This window comes from Nicotiana attenuata, unplaced genomic scaffold (genome assembly GCF_001879085.1).
Source record: "Nicotiana attenuata strain UT unplaced genomic scaffold, NIATTr2, whole genome shotgun sequence".
NCBI classification, from domain to species: domain Eukaryota; kingdom Viridiplantae; phylum Streptophyta; class Magnoliopsida; order Solanales; family Solanaceae; genus Nicotiana; species Nicotiana attenuata.
The window spans coordinates 78,913-97,658 of NW_017672971.1; the positions used below are offsets into that span (position 1 = coordinate 78,913).

General features: G+C 35.7%; 1 protein-coding gene across 3 annotated transcripts; it reads left to right on the forward strand.

Moving 5' to 3' along the window:
- The first annotated feature begins 514 nt into the window (after nucleotides 1-514).
- Nucleotides 515-18,544, forward strand: LOC109215054 (structural maintenance of chromosomes protein 3). Of its 3 annotated transcripts, none has more exons than XM_019379065.1 (31): nucleotides 515-584; nucleotides 747-782; nucleotides 901-944; nucleotides 1,075-1,150; nucleotides 1,233-1,271; nucleotides 1,374-1,441; nucleotides 1,533-1,604; nucleotides 4,113-4,192; nucleotides 4,279-4,357; nucleotides 4,422-4,539; nucleotides 4,605-4,780; nucleotides 5,209-5,454; nucleotides 5,558-5,679; nucleotides 6,135-6,279; nucleotides 8,821-8,993; nucleotides 9,100-9,199; nucleotides 10,132-10,268; nucleotides 10,399-10,600; nucleotides 10,984-11,071; nucleotides 11,156-11,305; nucleotides 12,733-12,884; nucleotides 12,964-13,155; nucleotides 13,235-13,418; nucleotides 13,496-13,566; nucleotides 13,635-13,786; nucleotides 15,154-15,322; nucleotides 15,424-15,570; nucleotides 17,132-17,224; nucleotides 17,561-17,735; nucleotides 17,830-18,019; nucleotides 18,255-18,544. In XM_019379065.1, the coding sequence occupies exons 3-30, from the start codon at nucleotides 930-932 to the stop codon at nucleotides 18,012-18,014; spliced, it is 3,606 nt and encodes a 1,201-aa protein (XP_019234610.1). In that variant the 5' UTR covers nucleotides 515-584; nucleotides 747-782; nucleotides 901-929; the 3' UTR covers nucleotides 18,015-18,019; nucleotides 18,255-18,544. The 3 variants fall into 3 exon arrangements, with proteins under 3 accessions (XP_019234610.1, XP_019234612.1, XP_019234611.1); XM_019379067.1 differs by having other exon boundaries at nucleotides 18,264-18,544; XM_019379066.1 differs by lacking the exon at nucleotides 747-782 and having other exon boundaries at nucleotides 521-584; nucleotides 18,255-18,520.
- Nucleotides 18,545-18,746: the final 202 nt, after the last annotated feature.

The following is an 18,746-nucleotide window of genomic DNA, read 5'->3' on the forward strand; positions in this document are numbered from 1 at the left end:
AAAGTGCGTTTATCATCAAATATTTAATTTTCTTTATTTAGTTCTACAAATTTCTAAAACATATACATAATTATTATTATGAGTTGATGATTTTTGAAAACTGTAACTATTATGATTAGTGGACCGAACTTAAAAACTTAAGAGTATAAATTTTACGCATGAATAAGATAAATAAACTTTACACTATCATGTAACTTAGTATAATTGCAAGTAATCTTCCATGCAAATATCAATTGGTAACCTCCAAAAAATGAAAAACAATCTTCTATTGAAATACACTAATAAAAAGAATTCTTATAATGCTCGTGCATAACTTAATTGCATATTATATTTATTGGCCAATAATATAGACAAATAAAAACAAATAGAAACGAAAGGTACTTAGTTTTAATTCCTAAAATAAATTCAGTTAACTTCTGTTAATTGCTACTACTATAATGATTCCTATAATCAAGCTTGTCAAACACATTTCTCCCCATTTCCATTCCCTCCAAACACCCCACTCGCTTATACCCCCCCCCCCCCCCCCCCCCAATCATACAGTACAGAGTTCAGGAGCTCCATTACTGACTCGCTCGCTCTCGGTAAGTTTTCTGGAGTAGTTTTTAACTTCTCATTTTCAATTCCCCTATATTTGCTTCAATTACTTAAAATTCATTTTCCTTTCAAAAACCCTAGCATCGAGTTTCTCCTTATTTACTAGTTCGCATCGAGTTTCTACTACTTAATTACTAGTGCTCTGTCAGGTGATGTATTTTGTCTTCTTTGTACGTGTAATTCGGGTAATCTTCAGCTCTTCTTAAGTATTATTTTCTTAATATCTTAATATTTTTTGATTTGGTAACTTTCTTACTGTAATTAATTTTTTATTTTTATTTTGGTTGGGGTTTGCTTATGCAGAGATAGAAGAATAGTCACGGACTGTCAACATGTATATAAAACAGGTAAACTAGAAGTCTATGCCCCTAATTATGTGTTAACAGTTTTCTGTATGAATAGTCATGTTTGGGATGCTGACTTTTAGAAGATTGTTTGTTAGTGATTTTTTGTATTGGGGCATTTTTTCCGTTGTAGGTCATCATCGAAGGGTTTAAGAGCTACCGGGAACAAGTAGCCACTGAAGATTTTAGTCCTAAAGTTAACTGTGTTGGTAATGTCACTTATACCCATGGTGAATTTTAGCGTGCCACATTTTTTTAACTGAGAGTTATTTTAAATTTTCTTCTGTGCAGTTGGCGCAAATGGATCTGGCAAGTCTAACTTTTTCCATGGTGGGTTACCCTGACGTTTTTCCTGGCCTATTGTTATTTTGATGAGTCCATGTTACTTTTATTTTTTTATCTTCTTATTAACTTATTTATTCTATTCCACAGCAATCCGTTTTGTTGTAAGCGACCTCTTTCATAACCTGCGCAGTGAAGAAAGGCAGGCTTTTCTTCATGTATGTTCAGTATTTAATCTTTAGAAATTGCAGTTATTCATGTCCTGTAATACATTTATAATGTTTGTAATATATCCCTTTTGCTGTACAGGAAGGAGCAGGTCACCAAGTATTATCTGCTTTTGTGGAAATTGTATTTGATAATTCAGACAATCGAATGCCGGTAAAGTGTTGAACTTGGTATACATGCATATGCACGCAATTTGTTCTGGACAAGCTGTTCTGCCCTTGCTATATTTTCCATTACCGGTTTCTAATCTGCAGGAGTTGGCTTGTATATGGAGTGTAATTTTGGCCATTCACTGTTGCATTCTTTGGCTACAGTATATAAAATCCATTGTTTGCAGGAATAGCCTGTGAACTTAAGATGTGTTAGCTTCTGCTGGCCACTGTGGCACAGATAATTTTATGCTATTCTTGAACTATTTTTACTTGGTTGGTCATTTCTCTCTGTAAGCACTTCTTTGAAACTCACAGTTTGCTTTACCTATCATATTAGAAAAGAAAAGGGTGAAGCTCCCAATGTATGAAGATGATCTTGAATTTCCTAATATTAAAAAAACACTATTTTTAACTTAAGCTCCGACCATTAGCCAAAAAGTATTAAATTGAAATATATTATGGAAAAGGAGAACTTGCCTTTTGAACTTAGTGTTTGATTGTGATTCTAATGGGTGGTGGACATTGACAGCATGTTTGTGGTTGAGGTGTTGTTGTTTTGGGGGGGGGGGGGGTTATAAATATGTTGCTGGCCAAAAGTTTAATTAGGAGCACCAACAATGTTTAGGCATTGATAGGAACGCGTACAAGTAAGTATGGTCAAGCGAGTAGAAGGTGATGTATACCTGTAGACGACTATGTTTGTCTTCCTCATCTATAGATTTTCCTCCATGAAGATAATTAAACACTTGTAAATTAAAAAAAAACAGAGAATATTTAAAAAAAATTATATTATGCCCAAACAGAAAGTGATGCCTTGTATAGACATTGGAACTGGGCTCTGTCTTATAAATAATATCCACGCTGAACAATTTGGAATTTATTTTTAGACTATTGCTGTGAGCTATGTCCTCATAATTTTTCAGTTGGAAGTTTGATTTGGAAGTTTATTGTCTAGGTTTTTGCCTATAAAATGATTATACTTGGAATAGCCTATTTGGAGGTTTTGGAGCTTGAATGCTTGGAAGACTGGTAGAAAGTATACAGCTAGCACCCTTCAGTTCCGTCAGAAAAGAGAAACACATCTATCTACTTTAAACTTCAGCTATTGTTGAAGAAAGAAAACGGCAATGTTTGTTTTCCTCATCTATAAATTTTCCTCCATGCAGATAATTAAACACTTGTAAATTAAAAATAAACAGAGAATATTTAAAAAAAAATTATATTATGCCCAAACAGAAAGTGATGCCTTGTATAGACATTGGAACTGGGCTCTGTCTTGTAAATAATATCCATGCCAAACAATTTGGAACTTATTTTTAGACTATTGCTGTGAGCTATGTCCTCATAATTTTTCAGTTGGAAGTTTGATTTGGAAGTTTATTGTCTAGGTTTTTGCCTATAAAATGATTATACTTGGAATAGCCTATTTGGAGGTTTTGGAGCTTGAATGCTTGGAAGACTGGTAGAAAGTATACAGCTAGCACCCTTCAGTTCCGTCAGAAAAGAGAAACACATCTATCTACTTTAAACTTCAGCTATTGTTGAAGAAAGAAAACGGCAAACTGTTTCTTCCCTGACAAAGAATGAAAGGGAAATTTGTTGTTAAATGCTGGATTTGTAATTTTTGTTAATTGTGTTACTGCTGAAATAAAAAAGTACTTTATTACCGAAAAAGAGCTAGCTGGAAAGTCTCTGTTGTTCTCCCCTATAAAAAAATGAGGACTGGTTCCACTGTTTGAGTAATTTAAGATCATGTCTCTGGTGTAGAAATTTTCTATTAGTAGAATCACCCGGTGCTAAATTTTTTCCCCTTATTCAGATTAAATGAATTCTTTAAACCATGGTAATTTGGTAGCTGAAGAAATTGGAAAATAAAGCGTCTGCTCCTCCGTTGTCATTTAGCAGCTCAGGTTCGAATCAATCAAGCTGGGTTAACCTTTGTTCATGTCATGTGAGTAAGCGACGCACAAAAGAATCAAAGGATGGAAAAAGAGAGCACCACCTCCCCTTAGATGAGGTTACTTAAGCTTGAAAAGTATCTTTCAACAACAGATAAAAGTTCTAAAGTCAACAATTAAAAAAAGGAAGATAAAAGCTGTAAAGATATCATGGCCACTCATATGATTGAGAGAAACATTTAAATAGAAATAAAGATAAGAGTGTTGGAGAGGAAGGGAGTTGTTTTCAACGGATATTACCCAAGAATTCTGATAGAACTTATAGTTTTTCTATTGGGGAGAAGAAAGAAGTTACCAGGAAGCATGTGGAATCAATCTTTTGATAGAGCCATTCTTGATGATTGTCTTCTACTGTAATAAGAGGTACTATTGATATGGTAATGGGCCTATATTTAATGTAAAATAATGAGATTATTGGATAATTTCTCTTGTGTCCTGAAACTCCATAGTTTCTGTGATTTTCCTTTGCTGGAACAGGGATGAAAGGCATGTCATCATTTCTTAATTATTCAACTACTTTGTGGATGTTTAAATTGTATACTTTTTGACAGGTTGATAAGGAGGAAGTGCGGCTGCGAAGAACAATCGGTCTCAAGAAGGATGAGTATTTCTTGGACGGAAAACATATCACGTAAGTATTTTATAAATATTGTTCATTGCCTCACTTTCACTGTATCTTCTGTCAGCTGCGTGATAGAATTTTTTGTCATGTTGCAGGAAGACAGAGGTCCAGAATTTGCTGGAAAGTGCTGGGTTCTCTCGTTCTAATCCCTATTATGTTGTGCAGCAGGGAAAGGTACGTTAACACTGTTTTTCTACTTCTTATTCATGTGTTATATTCTCCTCATGTTTTCTTGCAGATAGCATCATTGACGTTAATGAAGGATTCAGAACGACTTGATCTGCTGAAGGAAATTGGAGGGACACGTGTTTATGAGGAGAGGCGTCGAGAAAGTTTAAAAATTATGCAGGAAACTGGCACGTTATCGAAATTTATGCTTCTTGGATATCCATGTTTTGTTGCTAACATGTTTGCTAATCAGGTAACAAGAGGAAGCAAATTATTCAAGTTGTGCAATACTTGGATGAGAGATTGAACGAGCTTGAACAAGAGAAGGAGGAACTGAAAAAATATCAACAGCTTGACAAGCAGCGTAAATCTCTGGAATACACAATTTTTGACAAAGAACTTCACGACGCACGCCAGAAATTGAATGAGGTAGAGTACTCAAATAGCAGAATTGAAAGATCAATGCGAGCATACTCAGGTTCTTTGTAAAGGGGAACCTGAGTGTCTCTTGATGGTGAATGTTCTTGTCAATGATAACAGATCATAGTTTAGATGGTTGTGATACTTGCAATTGTCTATCTGGGTCTTTTACTTTGCTGTGACTGTCTTATGACACCCTTCTGGTCTATTTTTGCTTAGTTAGCATTCATATGGTAATGCAGGACTTCAATTGGTTGTGATCTATCTGTTTAATTGTCTATGTAGCAGTTTCTTGGAGATGTACTTTCTACCATTATCTGGCTTAAGCATGGCAATCTGTATCCCCTGATAATGATTATTCCTATTCGAATATCATGAATAGCTTGTTTGACAGTTTTACACGAATCCACACTTACTATATGACTACTTTATTGCAGGTAGAAGAGGCTCGGAGCAAAATTGCTGAGAACTCTACTGAGAAGTATAATAGTGTGCTGGAGGCTCATGAAAAGTCCAAGGAGCTAGAGAAGTTGTCCAAAGATCTGATAAAAGAAATTCAAATTTTAAGCAAGGAGAAAGAAGCTGTAGAGAAACAGCGGACAGAGGCTATCAGAAAGCGAGCTAAGCTTGATCTTGATTACAAAGACCTTCAAGAGAAGATGTCTACAAATATTAAAGCTAAAGTACTCTTTTATTGCATGACTAATTGTTCTTCTCAATTGCAAGATTATAGTGTTAAAATAGCTGTGAGGATAAAATTGTCATTTTATGCTTTCTGTGTTTCAGGATGATGCGCAGAAACAACTCATGCTTCTTGAAAGAGAAATTCAGGAAACAAAGAAAGCACTCAATGATATCAAGCCTTTGCATGAGAAACAAGTAAAAGAGGAGGAGGACATCACTAGGGGGTATGTCGATTGTATGAGGCACTTTTTTGAACAAGCTAGAGTCTGATAGCTAAAATTTCGAGAAATTAGAATAAACCATTAACTTTTTATTCTTGCTACCAGAAAGAGTTCTGGTCCTCGAGCATATGAAGTTTCAAGAAAGACAAATGTGTTATCAATCTTGTGCTTCATTAAACTATTTCATCGAGGCCAAAAAGAAAAATCATAAATGCGCGTTTGCTAATTTCTTGCTGGTTGCTTCTGATACTTAGATATTTTTTGTAAGTTTAATCCTACTTGTATCTGTCTGGCGTAATGCTGAAGTTCATGCAATATAGCTATATGTGAAACAAGATTGCAAAATATTGGTCAATTTGTTTCATACTGTGTGCTATGCCTTTTATCTTTTTCCTGGTTTCGTTTTCCTTTTATGCTGGTCGTCACTGTAGATTTAACAATCTTGGTGTCTTAAATAGGATTATGGATAGTGAAAAGAAACTTAGCATTCTTTACCAGAAACAAGGCCGTGCCACCCAATTTGCAAGCAAAGCTGCCAGGGACAAATGGCTACAGAAGGAAATTGATGAATATGAACGAGTTTTATCTTCAAATGTAACACAGGTATTATTCCTTGTTAAAATTGTTAGCACATGGAGCTATTTTGTCGTTTTTTTTACTCTTCAAGCCTTTGATTTTTGAATGGTTGAGGACTCTCTGGTATATGTGTACTTAAAGTGTGTTGTCGCTTTGGAGGGTTTTTATCGATATATGCCTAATATTTAACCTACTTGATGCTAATGCATTTGCAAATAGTAAGATAAAAAACTTACGATCAATAAATTATATGCAAAGACACCAAGTTTAGAATGTAGGCGATGCATATGAGTGTAGGGAAAGATTAACAATGTGAGGGTTCCATATCTTATGGTTCCCAGCCAGAAAGATGGAGAATTCTTTTCGGTAAAAGTGATACATGAAGGATGGCCATCAGCCCAAGACATAAAGGGTCCAAGGAAGTGGGAGACTTAGCTGTTCTTGAGGCTGGATAATATGTGATGTATTGTGATTTGTGGAAATTTCTAATTTTTGTTATGGGGCCACTACACTATTGGTTGGGTTTTGCTAATAAATTAATTGCTAACGATCATTGGAATATGGTTATGGAGGATTTGGATACTTATGATTGGCCAAAAGTAATGGGAAGGGAAAGGAATTTAGTGATTACGTATTGGAACGACAAGGAGAAAATTAGCATGGCCCCTGCGCAAGGATGACAATTGACATGCACAAATCGAGAAATGGTCCAAATCTTCTACCTTATCTTATAAAACAACTACTATGCATCAGGCCCAAGCAAGTCGGGGTTGGTTATTTGAATCCGCACTGATCATGTTTCTCCATTTAAACTCATCTCAGGTCGACAACAAGAACAATTATGCTTCAGTCCCAAACAAGTTGGCGTCGGCTATATGAAGTCCTTTAAACGTTAGTTAATTTAATAGTGTTTTGGGATTCATTTTGGTCTAGTTTTTGGTAGAATTGATTTTCAAAAGATGTTTTCTTTACAAGTATTTTTTTTTGAAAAATACATCTGGAAAACATTTTTGGAGAACTACTTTGGTTTTAGATTGTGTTTAGACTATCTTGGTTTTCTAGAGAGTAACTGCTTGGAATAGATTGTTTTTTAGATATCAAACTATTTAGTTAGGAGAACTGAGTTTGAGTTGGTTTTTATTTTCGGAAACCAATATAATTTGGTATTATCTATTATGAAAACTGATTTTGTTTTCTAAGCCAAACAAGGCTGTTTGCTTTGGAAAGAAGATTCCAAATATAATTTGAAACCAATTAGCATGCTTCTTAGCTGATGAAGAATTAGGAGGATATATTAAGTATATATACCACTTGCTCTGACAAGTTCAGATTTTAGGCATAGTTGGACATATATCCAATGTGGATCAGAGCAAGCAGATGTCTTAAATTTAAGTTAGATGCCACTGGGGATTAATTTTTTTTTTCTTTTGATGAAATAAGGTGTTTCATTGCTGGCATCAAGAAGATGCAAAATTACAAAGATAAGTAGATGTTAGCTCCAATACATTGTTACAGTACTCAGCCCAGGGAGCTAACCAAAAAAGCAAAAGGTATAGGGATTAAGCTTAAGAGTAAATGAACTGATAAAATCTAGGAGGGAGACAGCATTATTAACAGGGGAGAGAATATTCCAACTAAAAAGATACAAAAGCCATTTAGATTTTAAAGAGTGATTTGGAGTTGATATGCCATCAAAACATCTGCTATTCTTTTCTTGCCAAAGGCACCAAAAGTACTTGCTGGCTTTGTCAACTTTCCACACATTCCAATCTTCCACTGCCTCCTGATGTCTCGAGGTCGAGCCCAACTTAATCACAAGATTGCTAGTAACACATTCCATATCTGCAGCTACTGGACAGTGCTAAAGTAAATGGTTGATAGATTCTGCGTTTTGTAGGCATAAGTAGCATCTATTAACCAGCTGAAAGTTCCTCTTAGCCGCGATGTTTGACCATCTGTAGGTTCCAGACCTGCAAATAAATTCTGGCAGATCCACTTTCTAGATGTATTCTTTCTTATTATGCTTAGCATGCTAGCTTTCTTTCAAAATATCTAAGCGAGCTTTCTATCGTAAAGCCAAAGACGCCCCAAGACAAGGTACAACTCTTGGGAAGGGACATGATCAATAGAACCTGGCTGGATCCGGGCTGGGATAGTGCCGTCCATTCTTAACCAGTTCTGTTCCTATCTTTTACTTAAAAGAGGGGGGGGGGGGGATCAAATATATTTAGCCAACAATAATTGTTCATAATCAACTAATATCCTTTTCATACTCATGGAACTAGGCTGCTTTTGTTGACTGACTATCTTTATTTCTTCACTCTCACTCAATACATCTCAGAGGTTATTGATCTCGTCCTTTTTGTGTCCTTGATTATTCCTGTCATAACTCATATGCATCGTTTAGTTGCAAGCTCCTTTTTCTCTCTTGTCAATGTTTGTTTGTCTTCTGTTGTTCACCTTAAATAAGAAGCTTCACGTTAACCACAATAATGAGGAAAAGGTTAATACTTAATGTGATCATTGTGATTCTATACTTAATTGTCTTTATTCCTTTTTCTATCTCAGGAGAGAAAGCTTAGAGATGAAATTGATCAGCTCAAAAAAGACATGAGAGATCAAGATGATATAATCAAGCATCGTAGAGTTGAAATGGACAAAAAAGAAATCCTCATATCTGGCTATCGAAATGCTTATAATCAGTATAAAGTGGAGAGAGACAAGATGCATGATGAGAGGAAGTATGATTATATTTCAGCTTGTTAGGTTTATATGAGTGTTTTTGAACAGCATTATTTATCTAGAAATATCTGAATTCTACAATTTCGTACTTGTGTGTTCGTTCAGGTCCTTGTGGACACAGGAAACCGAGCTCACTACTGAAATTGAACGGCTCAAGGCTGAAGTTGTGAAGGCAGAAAAAAGCCTAGATCATGCAACTCCTGGTGTGAGTAACTGCTTTGACATGTAATCTATGTAACATTCATGGGTTATATAGTCTCAACCTTACTAGCTTGGTACTTTTCGTTTTGCCGTTGATTTCATCAATGATAAGTAATCTGGTCTTCTAATATTTAACACTCGATTGCCAAATGTCCTGGTATGAAGTCTGTATCATGTTTTTTATCCAACTTTTTGTTGGTCAGTTTGGTGCTTCGAATTGCTCCTGTTATCAGTAGGTTTTGTCGTAAATGCATGTAATGGGCATTATGTGTTCACCTGGGAGGATGGTCTAGTGGAGTGCCTTGGTCTCGACTCTTGAGCCTAAACCAGTTCCTAAGTGATTGTTATCACAAGTTGAGGTAGTTGAAGAACTAAAATTTTCTGGGGCAAAAGAAATCAAATATCCCAGGAACTGTGATGTATCAGTGAAATATAGGCATTTCGTGTCACAACCTACAAACCTATTCATGAGAGACATGCTAAGTCTAGTATTATATGAGGTCTATTATGTTAAAAGATAAGATCACTGGAAAGAACTTACGTAGGTTAACATGTACAGCTACTATAAGAACTAACATAAAAATAGGGAATGTACAGCTACTATAAGAATTAGCATAAAAATAGGGAATGCACAAAAGAATACAAACTGTGATAGGTCAAATGAGCCTGGAAAGTGGATAGGCTCTTAAGTCCGTCCTACATAAGTAAACTTAAGAAAAAAAGCCTTGAGATGTTTAAAATTTGACTCTTATTGTCTGAGACAGCGTTCCTATGCCTGTCCTTAGTTGTTAGATCTTCGTTCTGAGAAGTAGGAATAGAAGATAAAACTGGGACGGGTGAATACTATGTCATTTCTTTGTTCCAACTTACCCGAAATGGCGTTCTTGCACTGTAAAGATTCTAGATTTTTCATTCTATTTTTTTTTAAATTCTCAGGATATCAGAAGGGGTCTGAATTCTGTGAGGAGGATATGCAGAGAGTATGAAATCTCTGGAGTATTTGGCCCGATTTTTGAGTTGCTTGTATGTGATGAAAAGTTTTTTACAGCTGTTGAAGTTACTGCTGGAAACAGGTATTGATCAAAGTTCTTCCAAGAACAACAAGCTGCTGATTATTGTCTTATGCAGCTTGCCAAGCTGTAACGCTACTTCGCATCTATTCAATGCTTATACTCACGTGACATCTTCTTTCTGTCTTTGCAGCTTATTCCATGTGGTGGTTGATAATGATGAAACATCAACTAAAATTATTAGACACCTCAATGCACAAAAAGGTGGACGAGTTACATTTATTCCATTGAACAGGGTTAAGGCTCCACATGTTAATTATCCAAATAGCTCTGATGTGATTCCGCTTGTGAAGAAATTGACGTTTTCTGATGTATATGAAAAAGCATTTAAGCAGGTCAGTTACAAAGTTTTTAGTTTCATCACTTCAGTCATGAATTAACCAGCCTTTTGTGGCTGGTCCTGTGGGCTTTCATGGTAGATTTTCACTTGCCTAATCTGTTTATAATCAGAACAATTTAAATATTTGTTCATAATACAGATATATAGTTCTCTATTGGATCTTTATATACTTTTCTATGATTAAGAAAAGAAGATTTTTTTTGTGGCTGTGTTTTTTCTTCTCTACTCTGTTATCTGGAAGTTTGACTGGATTGTAAAATAAACATCTTGATTCGTTTTGTATTTATATTCTTTTTAACTTTAGTATATTTAATAAAGCTATTGCTACTTCTCATGTCTCTAGTTCCAGTTAAGAGTTTCTATATTTATCTCTGCCAGGTGTTTGCAAGAACCGTAATTTGTAAAGATCTGGATGTTGCTACCAGGATTGCTCGTACTGATGGGCTTGACTGCATTACTCTTGAAGGTTAGAATTTGAGACACCTTGTTGTGATTACTTTGATTGGTGTTTAGTTGCATTAGCCTGATCTGACCTGACTTCTTTATGTAGGTGACCAAGTTAGTAAAAAGGGGGGCATGACTGGTGGATTTTATGACTATAGACGCTCAAAATTGAGGTTTATGAGCACCATCAAACAGAATATAGTGTCCATCAACCTGAAGGAGCGTGAACTTGAGGAAGTTAGATATAAACTTCAAGATATCCTTACTGGGTTGCAACCTCTACTAAAATTTACATTTTAAAATTGTTCAGTACCCTTTTTATTTTAGCGTGTTATTCTTTTCGATCCTTGCTTCTGCTATTGCTCAAGGTAACTCCCTTGGCTTCTTCACCCACTTCACTCATCTGTGCGGGATATCACAAATCTTTGAGTCTTTGACTACGTTACAAGACCAGTGGTTTACTCAGATGATATGGTTTTTATTCAAACTAGAAACTTTTTTTTTATGAAACACTCAGTAATGTTATAATAACATGTGTGTTCTTTGCACCCAAGGGTTTGGCTTAGTGGTCAATGAAGTGGGAGTAGAACCATAAGGTCTCAGCTTCAAATCCCAGCGGAGGCAGAAAAACACTAGGTGGTTTCTTCCCATCTGCCTAAGCTTGGTGGATAGAGTTACGCTGTATCTGTGCTGGTGAGAGGTAGCAGGTACCCAGTGGAATAGTCGAGGTGCACACAAGTTGGGTCAGACACCACCATCATTAAAAAAAAAAACGTTCATTCTTTCTCATCATTTTGATTTGCTAAAGGGCTTACCGTGCATGAGGTGTTCCTTGGATAGTGCGAGGTAGGGGGAGAATGGGAGTATACCATACATTTCCTTCCCCTTCCTTTTGTGCGAAGATGTTGTTTCCACGCCCCGAACATGTAAGGACCAACTTGTAAGGTCATCGAAGGAGCAATTCTGCTGTTGCTCTAGGATCTGTTCAATTTCATGCGAATTAGATCCAGTGGATATCATTTGCATTTAATTAAATCGTTTGAAGAATCTTAAAATATCCTCCTTGCGGGGGTCTAGGTGAACATAACTCATGAATTGAATTCATGGTAGCTGCTATTTATATTAAAGATAGAGACCTTGACGTACGAAAAATCCATTAATTAATTTAGTGTAAGTTGGATTAAAGTGGAGATTTTTTCAGGTTGGCATCAGCTCTGCTATGTTAATCAAGTCATTCTTCTGGCTTAAGGTAAGGTAAGGTGGAAAATGTGAAAGGAAAAAACTTGTCAAAGGTAGCCTATGCGTTGTATGCTCTCGATTGACTAATACTATTAGAACATAAGTCTACTCACTTGAGCTTGGAAATGCATTAAAGCAGTTAATGGGCGTTGAGACTTATTGAGACTTCAATATGTGCATAAGTAATGTATATGCCATTCAGTTTTCTTTTATAAAATTAATTGGAATAATGATATCCTTTTTTGTTGTACTGACATGCATCGGTTACTTCTTTTCACTTAGAAAATTTTGCAAACACTTCTTTTGTATGGATTAGAATGTTAATGGCGACAACAAGGTCTTATAGTTCTCCTTTCTTGGTGTCACCGGCATTATTTATCCAGTGTTCTAAGGATGTTCATTATATACCCTTTACCTTTTATGCTTTCACTTAGCCTTTCCCACAGATAGACCAGAAAATTAATGAACTTGTGGCTGAGCAGCAGAAAAATGATGCTGCCCTGGCTCATGACAAGTCTGAGTTAGAACAACTTAAACAAGATATTGGTAATGCTGAAAGACAGAGACAATCCATCTTAAAAGCTCTTCAAAAGAAGGTGCCTCCTCTTGAAAAACTTTTGGAGCTCTTGCCGCTACTGCATTTCTTCTTTAATTACAGACTGTCAATGTTGGCAGGAGAAACTGCTTGGTAATATTTTGAGTCAAATAGATCAGCTAAGAGCTAGTATAGCTATGAAACAAGATGAAATGGGAACAGAACTTGTTGATCATTTAACACCAGAAGAGCGAGATTCTTTGTCACGCTTGAACCCTGAAATTACGACTCTGAAGGAGAAGCTGATTGCGTGCAGGGCAAATCGGATAGAGGTTTGTTGACATCAGGATTACTGAAATCAATATGAATATCGATACAAATTAGTAGCTGATTTTCTCTCGTCTTTTGTAGACTGAAACCAGAAAAGAGGAGCTTGAGATGAATCTGTCAACAAATCTTGAAAGACGAAAACAAGAGTTAGTGGCGATGAATTCTTCTGTCGACGTTGATATGTTACAGGGTGAAGTTGAGAGCAAGAATCAGGAACTTAAGGATGCAGAGTCACTAGTTGACCATGTGACTGAAGAGCTTAAAAGTGAGTCCTTTATTTGATTTTGAAGCTTCTGGTATTGTATATGTTCAAAATTCTTAATACAAAAATGGCCTGCACAGGGGTTTCTGGAAGTATAGATGAACGAAACAAGAGGCTCAAGAAGATCAAACAGGACAAGGATAAGCTGAAGGTAAATATTTTATATTGCAGCTTCATATGGCCTGTTTAGATTTGCGCTAATACATGATTTTGTTGTAGGCTCTTGAAGATGAGTATCAGAATACACTTCAGGATGAAGCAAGAGAATTGGAACAGCTACTAAGTAAACGGAACACCTATCTCGCCAAGCAAGAAGAGTACTCGAAGAAAATCCGGGAACTGGGTCCTTTATCTTCTGATGCCTTTGAGACGTATTGCTCTTCTCTAAATTTGCATATATACTTTTCGGCATTTGAATATGGAGAACTCTATGTCGCTTTTATTTTCTTTTATTGTTTATTTTGACAGATCTTTTCAAAAACATGCAGATGTACGTACCACTGTTAGTGACTATAATAATCATATTATAGGGTGAAGAGGTGAATTCCCTGAAAGGATGTCCTTTAAGTATCGATTTTACAAAATCTAATCAATGAAGGAAAAGTGATACATATGGGGCATATTGAAAAAAGTTACATACAGGGTGAAGTCTAAGCTGTTCCATACCTAATGACTAAATTGCGTTTGTTTGGTAAACCTCCATGGGGTATCAGAGTAGGACCTAATGACTAAATTGCGTATTTAAATATCTTCTTTCTGCATGTTCAGTCTCACAAAAAAAAAAAAATCTTCTTTTTGCATGTAGAAAAACCTTCAAGGCATATAAATTATTAGAAGGTATAGTCTCACAAAGTATGACTGCGTTGAGGCTATTTGGCCTTAACTTGCCTAACGTGTGCCCTTCAAATGATCGTTCATCAAAACATTGTAAACTGTCATATGAGTCCAGTTTGAACTTTTTCAAGTGTTTTTATCTAGTTGAAATGCTGCACCAAATCGCGTCAACTGTGAACTCTCTTCTATTTTTGCACCAGAACGTTGAAATTCAAGTATGGACATATTTCTGATACATTTGGGTGCCATTTGTCAGCTAGACGAAACGAAGTTAAGAAATCGTGTAAAATTGATGGTTGTCGAAAGTGAGAAGCGACCATTTGACCTTTGTAAGACTGAGGTCTAGACTCTAGATTGCTGTCTTATCTTAAAGCTCTTGAGGACAGCTGTGTCTCCATCTCTTTTCATATGTGTTTGATCTTGTTCGTACTTGTGTGTTTCTACATTTTGTATTTAAGAGTAGGGCAGTAAGGTATCATCCTTTATCTGCTGGTTAAAATTGCTTCTCTCTTTAGTCTCTTCTTAATGTCTATGCTTCATGAAAGGAATAATTTTTAAACCTGTTATTTTTCCTCGTTTCCCTCTTCAACCTTTTAATTTTTTATTGTTCGGGTGGGTGAGGGTGGGGGTAAAAGTTTATAAAAGAAAAGGCGGAGATCCTCTAAAGCATGCCTTATAGTATAAACCTGTGTTCTTGTGATGTTCAAAGTGTTCAGTTGTTTAATCTGTGCACATTTTATACGTTTTTGACCTCTCAAATCTTATTTCGCACTAGGCCCAAAAAAAGGAAGTTACATACTTATATTACCTTAGATAGGTGCATTGGCTTTTATTCTTCTGACATAATAGTGGGAACTGTTTAATTGCCAGTTGGCTATAAATATAATGAGGGTGTAAATTCTAGGTACAAAAGAAGGAATGTAAAAGAATTATACAAGATACTGCACAAGTGTAACGAGCAGCTGAAACAATTCAGCCATGTAAACAAAAAAGCACTTGATCAATATGTAAATTTCACCGAGCAAAGAGAAGAACTCCAAAGAAGGCAAGCAGAATTAGATGCTGGTGATGAGGTATATAAGTCGTGTATTTTGTGGATTTGAACTTGTATGTTTATGTATGATAGCAGTTCTTAGTTTGACTTCCTTCATTTGCCTTGCATCAATATTGGCAGAAAATCAAGGAACTTATATCAGTTTTGGATATGAGGAAGGATGAATCAATTGAGCGCACGTTCAAGGGTGTGGCTAAACATTTCCGTGAAGTATTCTCTCAACTCGTGCAAGGAGGTCATGGGTTCTTAGTTATGATGAAGAAAAAGGTTTGTTTTGTTTGTTGCATAAGATAGTATGTGTGTATTCCATTGGGCCATCTCTTGCTCATTTTTCTAGTTTCTCTTGTTCTGCTTTCAAGCGCTTATTATAGTAAACTAGCAATAAACAGATCCCCTTTTTGTTTGTATGACAAGTCTCATGGAAATTAAACCATATTTACGCAAATAAGTGTTTCTAAAAGTCATTTAGATCAACATCGCATGTAGAGATGTAAAAACAAAGTGCAAACATAGACTTATAAGAAATTATAAACTTTGGAATTTAAAATGTCTTAGTGAGAGTGATCAATATGGTTACATATGGCCATGTACCCCTCGACAGTGGAAGATGAATTATATTGTGCGTAGAATGACAACCATTCCTTTCCTCTACTTTGTCATTGAAACTTATCACAACTGAAATGAGCTAAACAAACAGAAACTCAAAAGACGGTGCTCAACAAATTATTTGAGAGGATTTTTTTTGAAAAACAACAGACTAATAGGATTGGCAATATAAGAAAGAGGAAAAGTATATTGGTTGGTGAACTTCTTGAATGCTTAGCTGGCTTAAGAAATCGAAGTCTCTCTCATTCATATGGAGTATTCAGTAGATTACATATAGCTAGAACTCAAACTTCGAAGGACGATTCCAATAAATTGTCCATTGAAAATGAAGAGATACAGAGGCCATAATAAATGGAATAGTACTTTAAAGACAGTGATGACATAACTGTAGTATATAATAGTCTACAAGTGTTCCTCTCCAAAAAAAAAAAAAAAAACCAAAAGTTTACATGAGTGGTTTTCCTGATTCTTAATTTTTGTGATTGTAATTTCTAAGTATTTATGCCCAATAATATGCACTTTTGGATTGCATTTCTTGTTTTTATTCCACATTTTCAATTTGACTTCCTAGGACTAATGGCATTTTTTGGTGTACATGTTCTCATTTCATAAAACCATTGAGTTTCACCATTAAAATGGGAATATTTCTTTGCCTCCTCTGCGATTCATGTTTAGTTTGAAAGCTAAAAACATGAAAAACTCAAAAACTAGCGACATTCAACAGCAATCTTCTATGGTGTCTTGGTACCTCTCTCTAATGACAATTAATAAAGTTGCATAGGCCTCTGATCAACAAGGAAACAGTTCTTGGATCATTTTTAATCTTTATTTCAATAATAGAGGCTTTAGAATGATTTTACACAAAATCTCTTGAACTTGTATTCAAAAACTTAATGCGTCTTTGAGACTTTTGAGAATATGACAGGATAAAGATAAGAAAACACAATTGATGGTCCCGGAAACATGTGTGATATGATCCTGTAGTTGTCCTTTAAGTATTGCATATAAAATTGTCACTAAGCAATACTAAGCTGATACAATACTCTTCCATAATTTATAAATGAGTAAATATGTTAACTCGGCTATTTATCATTATCAGATGCATATATAAAATGGCAATTTACACATTTTTTGTAAGGATGAGTTTCTGGAACTACATGAGTCTTGTAAGTTGAATTTCTTGAATGATGAGGATCATTGGTGTCTTTTGTGTTGTTTCTAGGATGGTGAGGACGATGACAATGATCCTGATGATGATGAGCCTCGTGCTGATATGGAGGGAAGGGTTGAGAAATATATTGGTGTGAAAGTGAAGGCATGTAATCTCGAACCTTTTTATATCATCTGCTGTTTGTTGATGCAGTATTGTCGACGAGACCATCTCTTCGTCTTTTAATTCTATATTGGAGCAATACTTCTGACAATCACGCAAAAAAATTATGGTCATGGAAATCTTGTGCTGTTCCCCAAATTACTTTGAAATATGCATCTTGTTAGCTAATTTTCAATTGGTACTTTCTTTTTGGGGATAAGGGTCAAATTTATATAAAATATGAACAGCACAAAGATAGTGTGTCAAAAGTTACAGACTCTGCAATTTTCAATTGGCACTTTAGTTGAATTTTCCTGTAACTCAATGTTCTTGCTGTAGGTGTCCTTCACTGGACAAGGAGAAACACAGTCAATGAAACAGTTATCAGGTGGTCAGAAAACTGTGGTAGCGCTGGCACTTATATTTGCCATACAAAGATGTGATCCTGCCCCATTTTATCTTTTTGATGAGATAGATGCAGCACTAGATCCTCAATACAGAACAGCTGTGGGGAGTATCCTAGAGTTAAAATTATTTCCTGCATTCCTTCTTCTCTCTCTACAGTATCCATGTATACTTCCTTGTATCCTTTGACTATAATTTTCTAGATATGGTTCGTGATTTGGCAGACAGGGGCAGCACACAATTTATTACGACGACATTCCGGCCGGAGCTTGTGAAAGTGGCTGATAAGATATATGGTGTGATACACAAAAATAGAGTTAGCCGTGTCAACGTTATCTCCAGGGACGATGCCTTAGATTTTATTGAGCATGATCAATCTCATAACTGATTGAGGTGAGCATTATATATGATAAAATTGTTGATGTATCCCCAGAAAAATTCTTGGGGATATAGTCAATAGGAGCCACCATAATCGCAACAATTCCAACCTCCTATCCTTCAATAAGAAAATAGAAAGAAAATAGTATTAGGGAATTGAAAAGTAAACTTTTGGATGGACAGATTTTTTATTTGTGTTCAGTTAATCTATTGAAGTTGTCTAATTGGTGTTAATTTATTTTCTGGTAAGGTGGTACAGGAAGAATGGATGGCAGGTGAAGCTTTTCATAACTTGGACAGATGTTCTGCCATTGCTCTACTTATCTAGCTGATGCTTCATTGTAGGATATGTTGAATATTGTTAGTTTTGTGGAATACTGATGCTAACATAAAGAGAGCATAGTGCTAATGGGTATTCACCTCCTATTTCTGTAAATGTTACACTTTGTTGATGTAGTGTTCTCTCTATAAAAACGCATTTATGTATGTAATGTGTGAACAGAGACGCTTTGTTTATCATCTATTCCATTATGTTCAATATTTTGGGCTCTTTGATTTCGGGGGAAAGTTTGGTGATGAAGCAGATGTAGGATGGGTTCAGTATGTTCACAACTAAACAGTACAGTGCTACATCTAAGATTATTCGAAATTGTTGGGTGCAACCGATGATGCACTTCTTCCTTTTTAGGGTGATACAGAAATGAGATAACCTTGTAAAACGTCAACGGATAGAATTGAAATA